General features: G+C 40.3%; 1 protein-coding gene across 1 annotated transcript; it reads right to left on the bottom strand.

The window, feature by feature from the left end:
* Positions 1-4,914: 4,914 nt before the first annotated feature.
* On the bottom strand, positions 4,915-8,473 carry LOC142532317 (uncharacterized). Its single transcript, XM_075638638.1, has 2 exons — positions 7,674-8,473; positions 4,915-5,548 (listed from the first exon to the last, which is right to left on the bottom strand). Exons 1-2 carry the CDS (start codon positions 8,471-8,473, stop codon positions 4,915-4,917), a joined length of 1,434 nt encoding a protein of 477 aa, XP_075494753.1.
* Positions 8,474-9,599: the final 1,126 nt, after the last annotated feature.

Genomic DNA, 9,599 nt, shown 5'->3' with positions numbered 1-9,599 from the left:
TATAAATTTGTTTATAATTTCCTTGTCTTCCATCGACAATGGGTGCATGATGAACGCTACTCGTACTCGGGGTTCGGCTCATATTATTGGGGGAGCTCTGGGTGTCGGAAAGCTGTGACATCCATTGACATGGTGATGTGAACTACGTGGAACTCCCATGATTTCGGCTCATATTATTGAGGGAACTCATGGCGACCGTCCATTAAGGTTCTACATCGATGGGTAAGGCTTGACATGTAAAGATGAACGACGTCATATTATTGGGTCCTAATCAAACGTGAGACAAAAGTTTACGTAAGGGTTGCATTGTGATGCAATTGGAAACTACCTTTTAGGAATTATGATTGGCTGATTTTATTCGGGATCATAATTCGCTAATTGGACCTTACGTACCTACTGAGGAAAGGAGTTTCCCGTTTTCACTAGAGGGTAGTGAAAATGTAAAAACAGTGGGAGCAAAAATTTATAAAGTTAAAGTCTAAACTTTATATCTTATAAAATATTTTAAAATAGTCATTAACATTTATCTGTTTTACTTTTCAGTACAAAACTTTGACAATGTCTTCGATTCGCAACCCGCTATCCACTATACTCGAAAAACATGTGTTAACCGGACCTAACTATCTCACTTGGCTAAGAAATCTGAAAATCGTCCTAAACTCGGAAAAGATTGCATATACACTGACTGAGTCGCCCCCTGCCGAGGCTCCGACTAGCTGCACTCCTGAGGAATTGCAGACCTACAAGGATTGGTGTGACCATGACTTGAAGGCTAGGTGTTATATGCAGGCTTCTATGAACGATGAGCTGCAGAGGCATTTTGAGGATGCAAAGAATGCTGCTGACATTCATTTGCACCTCAAGGAGCTCTTTGGTGAGCAGACTCGGCCTCTTAGGCATGCTACCGTCAAGGAGTTGATCACTATGCGCATGCGAGATGGGGCCTCAGTCCATGAGCATGGCCTGAAGATGATTGGGCTCGTGGACAAGCTCGTTGGCATGGATCTGTTCTTGCCTTCGGAGTTGACCACCGACGTGTTGCTCTTATCGCTGCCTAGCTCATTTGATCCTTTTGTGGTGAACTTCAATATGAACAAGATGGAGCCGACCCTTGAGGAGTTGGTGAACATGCTTGTGATCTTTGAGTCCACCATCAAGAAAGAGAAGCCGGTTCTTTTTGTGGGCTCTTCATCTGGTACGAAGACCGGTCCACCTGGGAAGGGAAAGAAGCGTTCTTTCCAACGTCCCAAGAAGAGCGTGCCCTTGAAAAGGCAGACTCCGGGTCCCGTAGTGGCAGCCACACCAGTACAGGCTGACAAGACTGTTGATATCTGTCATCACTGCAAGAAGCCTGGACATTGGAGGCGGAACTGCAGGGAATATCTTGCCCAGAAGAGTTCTAGAAACGGTATGTTCTATATCGAAGTAAACATTTCAATTAACTCTACTTCTTGGGTATTGGATACCGGCTGTGGCTCACATCTCTGTAATGATTTGAAGGTGATGGGAAGAAGTAGGAGGCTCAGGGAAGGTGAGACCTTCTTGAGGATGGGCAATGGGGCAAGAGTTGCTGCCAAAACTGTTGGAGATGTTTCTTTAATTTTGAACAATGATTTTAAGTTGTTGTTAAGAGATGTTTTGTTTGTACCAGACTTGGTGAAAAACATTATTTCCATTTCTATGTTAGATAAAAATGGATTTTCTTGTTTATTTAACAAAGGTGTTTGCAATATTTACAAGAATGAATTTTTAATTGGTACTGGAGAACTTGAAAACGATCTCTACACCTTAAAATTGAAAGATATTCCACTTAACAATGTCCAAGCTATAACAACAACAAACAAGCGCAAACAAGATACTCTTAATATGGCACAATTATGGCATGCTCGATTAGGACATATTTCCCTAAGAAGGATGAACAAGCTAGTGGGAGTTGGCATGTTTGATATGTGTGATATTAATGCTCTCACGACTTGTGAATCATGTCTGAAAGGAAAGATGACCAAAATTCCCTTTAAGGGCCATGTGGAGCTAGCCAAAGGGTTATTGGATTTGATCCATACCGATGTGTGCGGTCCGCTTAGCATTACCACTAAGCATGGACATGCCTACTTCATCACCTTTACCGATGACTTTTTGAGGTATGGGTATGTGTATTTGATGAAATACAAGTCTGAAGCCTTTGAAAGGTTCAAAGAATTCAGAAGTGAAGTAGAGAAGCAATTGGGACGAAGCATCAAGACACTTTGATCGGATCGAGGTGGTGAGTACTTGAGTGCCGAGTTCCAAGAGTATCTTAAGGAGAATGGGATTCTCTCACAGTGGACTCCGCCCGCTACACCACAATTGAATGGTGTTTCAGAGCATCGTAACCGGACTTTGATGGACATGGTTTGGTCTATGATGGGGTTCACGGAGTTGCCGCAATCCTTTTGGGGATATGCGCTTGAGACATCAGCACTGTTGTTGAACAATGTCCATTCAAAGGCAGTTGACAAGACACCACATGAGATATGGATGGGTAAGCCACCCAAATATTCTTATCTTAGAATATGGGGGTGCCCTGCTTATGTGAAGCAGGTAGTGGGAGATAAATTGGATAGTCGATCCATTTTGTGTTACTTTGTGGGATATCCAAAGAATTCGGTTCGATACTACTTCTATCATTCCCAAGAAACAAAGGTGTTTGTTTCTAGGAATGCAACCTTTTTAGAAAAGGAATTTCTATTAGATAGAAAAGGCAAGATGATAGAACTCGAAGAGGCTCGAGAGACACCCACAATTGTAGAACCCACACCCGAAGAGCCAAGAGAGGAGATACAAGCTCCTAGAAGATCCGAGAGAGTCTCGAGACCACCTATGAGGTATGGTCTGCTTCTTGAAGAGGGCCATGATGAGCCTAACCATGGATGTGATCCAAGGACCTTCAAGGAAGCATTATCTGATGCCGATTCATCCAAGTGGCTTGAAGCGATGGAATCTGAGATGAATTCCATGCATTCGAACCAAGTGTGGAATCTCGTGGATCCACCTGAGGGAATTGTTCCCATAGGGTGTAAATGGATTTACAAGAGGAAACTTGGGGCGGATGGGAAGGTATTGACCTTCAAGGCGCGATTGGTGGCAAAAGGATATACTCAAAGACAAGGAGTTGACTTTGATGAAACCTTTTCTCCAGTTGCAATGTTCAAGTCCATAAGGATTTTGCTAGCCATAGCTGCATGGTATGACTATGAGATATGGCAGATGGATGTTAAGACAGCCTTTCTTAATGGGGATATTAAGGAAGAGATTTACATGTCTCAACCCGAAGGGTTTACATCTATCGAAAGTGAGCATATGGTATGCAAACTTCAAAGATCTATTTATGGTCTAAAGCAGGCATCTAGGAGTTGGAACCTCAGATTCGATAGTACAATCAAAGAGTTTGGTTTTGCTAAGAATCCTGAGGAACCCTATGTATATAAGAAGGTCAGTGGAAGTGCTGTGACATTCCTTGTGCTTTATGTTGAAGACATTCTACTCATTGGGAATGATGTAGAAATGTTGCAATCAACTAAGATATGGTTAGCGAGTAAGTTCTCGATGCAGGACTTGGGTGAAGCATCTTTTGTCATGGCGTGTCCCTATCCAAGTCTATGTCTCCCAAGACTGATGCAGAGGATAGCGGCGATGACCATCATTCCTTATGCATCTGCGATTGGTAGCATCATGTATGGGATGATATCTACACGTCCTGACGTGGCTTTTGCACTAAGTGTAGAGAGTAGATATAAATCCAACCCTGGTCTTCCACACTGGAAAGCTGTGAAAGACATCCTCAAGTATTTGAGAAGGACCAATAAATTGTTCTTGGTCTATGGGGGTGGAGAACTGAAATTGGAAGGCTATACCGACTCTAGCTTCCAAAGCGATATCGATGACTCGAATTCAACCTCTGGATTCATATTCATGCTCAATGGTGCTGCTGTCTCTTGGAAGAGTTCCAAGCAAGACAGTACTGCGGATTTTACCACTGAGGCAGAATATATTGCTGCATCAGCTGCAGCAAAGGAGGCATTTTGGATAAGAAATTTCGTCCAAGAGTTGGGCGTCATTCCTAATGGAGTTTCTCCTGACCCGGTGTTTTGTGACAACACGGGAGCCATTGCTCAAGCAAAGGAGCCGAGGTCTCATCAGAAGTCCAAACACGTATTGAGAAAGTACCACATCCTCAGGGAGATCGTGGAGAGAGGAGATGTCACGATTGACAAAGTCGGCTTTGCAGATAATGTTGCTGATTCACTAACTAAGCCTTTACCTGGACCATTGTTCGAGAAGCATAGCGAATCGATGGGTTTGAAGCATATGGGTAGTTGGCTCTAGTGCAAGTGGGAGATTGTTAGAGTAGGTGTACGTCGAGCCAAGTGTTGGCCGAGTGTTCACAATGAAACTCTATGTATAAACAATCTTTATTTTAATAATATTTGAATTTATCGTTTTGGAACTTCTTTATCTGTATACCCAGGCTAGTTGCATAGATAAAGCCCTTGAATATAAAAATAGCAGAAAGAATATGAGATGCTCATATGATGATTATCATGAAACTCATATTTGTAATACTGTATATTCTAAACGGTTCCTAGTCGATTCAGCCGCATAATATCTTTAAAGAAGAAGCATAATACTGTAATACTGTATCACCTTGCAACAAATATCTTTGAAGAAGAAGCATAATCTTATGATGGCATATCTAACATGTTTTGGTAACGCATCACGTATGAGTATTGGCAGGAAATGCTGCATTAGAACATGACAATCATGAGATTTCAAGCCAATTAATTTCAACTCAGACAAGGACACAAGATTTTTCAGGTTCGATGAGAAACCTTCTCGGACTTTTATATCCATTATCGACTGACAAACTTGTAACTTTTATTTTTTTGTGAATGAGCATGCAGCAGGAGGAAGATATGTTCTTTTTTCACCAAATTTAGGTGCCAGTTCAGGCCTAACTCCCATTTGAACAATGTCCAACCTAGCTGTCACATTGTCCTTGCTTTTTCCTTTAACATTCATCAAAGTATTAATGAGAGATTCGAAGACATTTTTCTCTATGTGCATCACATCGAGACAATGCCTAACATGCAGGTGTTTCCAATAAGGAAGATTGAAAAAAATTGATTTCTTCTTCCAACATTTTCTGAAATCTGTTGATCCAAAATCTTTTTCTTCTTTACTATCTTCCAAATTATTGTCCTCTGCATTCTTTCTCATTTTACCTTTCACACTAATCTTCTTTCCGAAAACACACCTTATGTCAGAAAGCTTGTCAAACAAAGCAACCCCAGATAATGGTGTAGATGATTCTCCATGTTCTTCCATACCATCGAACTCTTTCATTTGCCTTCGATATGGATGAAACCGTGGTAGGAATCGTCTATGACCAACAAATGACATTTTCTTCCCATTTTCCAATTGCTTAGCACAAGTATCTTCTTTGCATACTGGGCATGCATAATAACCATGTGTAGTACATCCACTAAGGTTACCATAGGCTGGAAAGTCACTGATGGTCCATAATAAGACTACTTTGAAAGTGAAAAATTGTCTTCGATAAGCATTATAGACACCATCAACTCCATGTTAGAGTAGGTGCACGTCGAGCCATGTGTTGGCCGAGTGTTCACAATGAAACTCTATGTATAAACAGTCTTTATTTTAATAATATTTGAATTTATCGTTTTGACATTTCTTTATCTGTATACCCATGCTAGTTGCATAGATAAAGCCCTTGAATATACAAATAGTAGAAAGAATATGAGATGCTCATATGATGAGTATCATGAAACTCATATTTGTAATACTGTATATTCTAAACGGTTCCTAGTCGATTCAGCCGCCACTATGAAGGATATAGGCCGCTCGAGTTCGAGACTAGTATCTGCGATGTGAGTACCATGTTTCATTGGTAGGGGACATTGTGATGTCCGAACATGCAGATAAGTGCTCCTTGTAGAGTGCACTGAACAACCCTCCATAAAAGGACTTTCCAAGTGGTTCTCACTTATCGAGTGGAAAAGTCCTAGTTTATGGTTGTACACCATTAGTCCTTATGACCCGGGACAACATTGAGACTCTATGTGCTAGAATAACACTTTGACTTGTTTACCGACTCTCATGGGGTCATCAGGTGGCAAGGTTGGGTTTTCTGTCAAAATATATAGGAGTCGATGCATTGTAGTCGGGGATTCACCACTTACCTTCGGGTATGGATATCCTATGTGTTCTCATGTGTATGTAGGTTGAAATCTCTGATCAGAGTATGGTGGTAATTATGAAAAGGGTTTCATAGATTACACCATCGATGCAACTACGACATGACACATAGTATCGATTCATTGACAACTCTCGATAAACCAATGGTTGTCGAATCGGTCGGGATATATGAGTTGAAGGGACCGTACTGTACGCTAACCATAATTGAATGGTTCTTGCAGGCACTATCATTTGATACCTAGGGAATCATGTAAGCGATGCTGCTAGGCGTTTAACATGATTGGTTGGGTACTATCAGACTTGAGTTCTGAAGTTCTTATTCTCAAGGAGTTGATAAGTAAGAATGGAGCAATTGGGGTATGCTCATATAAGGACATGTTTAGTCCGAATCACATGGAGATGTGAACCCACGGCTAGTTGTATCAATGAACCATTGAGGGCCACACAAGTACTAGCTTTCTAGATCCCGTTGAGAAGTAAAAAAATAGTTCAATGTGTTGAACGGCTTATAAATGAGTTTATAAGCGTTGAGAAAAATAGAAGTATGACTTCTATGAGAGAAATGTAATTTTTAATTTATGAATGTGTTCCTAAATTAAAAATAGGCCAAGTAAATAATGTATTTGAAAATTGTGATTTTTCATAAACATTATTATGGACTAAATTAAATTAATTCAAGTGTTGAATTAATTAAACACTAGTGGGCCTAGTAGAGTCCAAATAATTAAATTAATTCAAGTGTTGAATTAATTGAATAACATTGGGCCTTGTAGAGCCCAATTGGAAATAATTATTTAACTAGTGGGCTTGAGTAAAATCAAGTAAAGTCTAATTGGGCTCAAATATGTTTGAGACAATTTAAATAGTCCATGGGCCTTGTAATAGTTACAAGCCCAAGTCACATTGCATGCTTGGGAGGTGAAGAGTTGGGGAATACTTTTGATTAAAATAATGCATGGCATGCAACTTTTTGGATCAACTTTTTGCACTACCAAGACAACTCTTCCCTCCCTCATTCTACACTAGCTTGGCCGAAATTTCTTGGTTTTTTCTCTCCAAGTTTTTCTTCTTCTTTTCTACTTCAAGTGTTGAGGAAGAAATATTCTTCTCCTTGAAAAATCCTCTTAATTTTCTAGTGCAAATTAAGAGAGGATTTACCTAGCAAGTGGTTGGCTTGATTTTTGAACAAGGAGTGTTCAAAGGAGGAAGCTTGTAGATTGTCTTGCCTTGAAGAGCTTTGTTGTTTGACAACAAAATTGGAGCCATTACATCAATCCTTGAGATTGATAGGTAAACTTCTCAACACCCTATGTATGATATTTGGTGTTTCTTGTATTTGCTACACAATATTATGAGGTGGCCGAAATATTCCATGAAAAATCAAAATTTTTAACTTCCGTTGCGCTTCCGGTCACCGTAATCGATCCCCTTTCACTCCATGCCACAATCGTTGCAAATCTTCAACTAACACATCAAGATAGACATCTATATCGTTTTCTGGCTGTTTAAGCCCTGAAATGAGCATAGTTAGCATGATGAATTTTCTCTTCATACACATGTTTGGAGGCAGATTATAGGTGACCAACATAATTGGCCAGCAACCGTAACGACTACTAAGGTTGCTATAAGGATTAATGCCATCAGCTGCAAGTGTCAGGCGAAGATTTCTTGGTTCACTTTCAAAGTCGGGCCACATATGATCCACCAACTTCCAAGATGGTGAATCAGCTGGATGAAGTACTTGACCGGGAACTCCTGTGGTTTCTGCATGCCATGTTAAATTTTTGGAGGTATGTAGAGATTTAAACATGCGCATAAATCTTGGTATGGGAGGGAAATACCACAACACCTTTGCAGGAACACCTTTCTTCTCAACGTTCTTCTTGGTTAGCTTCCACCGTGACAAGCCACATTTAGGGCAGTTTACGCAGTCTTTATATTGCTTTCTATAAAGAATGCAATCATTGGAACAAGCATGAATCTTTTCATGACTCAACGCCAAACAACTCAATGTCTTTTTTACATCATACATTTTGGTTGGCATGTTGTGATTATCTGGTAGCATATCCCCAAAATCCATTAGTAGATCGGAAAATAGAGCGTCACTCATCCCATGCTTTGCTTTGGTGTTGTATAGTTTCACAATTGCACTCAACTTTGTGTAACGCTTACATCCATTATACAAAGGTTTCTCTGCTTCCTCCAAAAATTCCATAAAAGCTTCTGGATTTTCTGTATAGTTATCATATGCTGCCTCACACATAATAGTGGTTTCAAAGTCTCTGTGATAGTTACCAATTGGCTCCTTGTCGGTGCTCCAATTTACTTTGTCACTTTCAGCAGACTCACCGTGCCAAATCCAATTCACATAATTTTGACTAAAACCATGGAAATAAAGATGCTCTCGAATGGACTTAGCTGGTCTTTTTTTAAGATTTTTACATTTGCAACAAGGACAATGAATTAAATTGGGGTCAATATGGGGATTCTCTAAACAACCTCTGATAAACAGTTCCACACCCTCCTCGTACTGTTTTGACCTTCTATCCGAGTGAATCCAAGATTTATCCATTTCAATACAGCAAAATACCAGAAATATATAACAATAAATTTGATCTAAACCTGAAAATATTACATTTAATAATGTCATTTTCAATTTAATTTCTTGAACGCAAAAAAAACGAAAGAAGACTACATATTGATGAAAATAAAGCAACATTGTTCCTAATTAATTTTGATTTGAATTACTCTCACATGTGCCGAAAATTAGGAACCCAGAGACGAACAACCAAGGCGACAACAAGAAATTAACCAATTATCGTTCCAATCAATACCATACCTCGGGAAACTGGTGACGGACTAACACAGGTAAACCAATATCGTACGATCCAGTCAAAATGGAGAAGAAACAAAGGCGCAGGGGACAGCGGTTGTGTATCTCAGTCTCTTCTTCCGTCTTAGTGCTTTGAACGGTGGTGGTGGTGGTGGTGGTGGTGTTTTGCTTTCCTCTCGGTGAGTGGAACGGCGGTGGTGTTGGAGGTTCGAAGCGAACGTGGTGTATCTCCAGTCGCAGCTTCCCTCTCGGTTCTTGGAACGGTGGTGGTAGTGGTGGTGTTGTTCGTCCCGCCTTCTTCTCTCTCGGTGGTGGAACGGCGGCGGCGGTGCGTGGAATGGCGACAGCGCAGCGCGGTTCCAAGCGAAGAAAACTGAAATTAGGGTTAATTTTGAAGGAAAATGTGGATCGATCGAAATGAGCTCATCTGAAGGATATATGATATAATCGATATTAAATTAATTAAACTTATCGGTTCATCTTTTTACTTCAGTATGAACTTATTTTT

Source organism: Primulina tabacum, chromosome 18 (assembly GCF_025594145.1).
Source record: "Primulina tabacum isolate GXHZ01 chromosome 18, ASM2559414v2, whole genome shotgun sequence".
Taxonomy (NCBI): Eukaryota; Viridiplantae; Streptophyta; class Magnoliopsida; order Lamiales; family Gesneriaceae; genus Primulina; species Primulina tabacum.
Note: the sequence above shows the minus strand (reverse complement) of the source record. Positions and strands in the feature narration are given on the sequence as shown.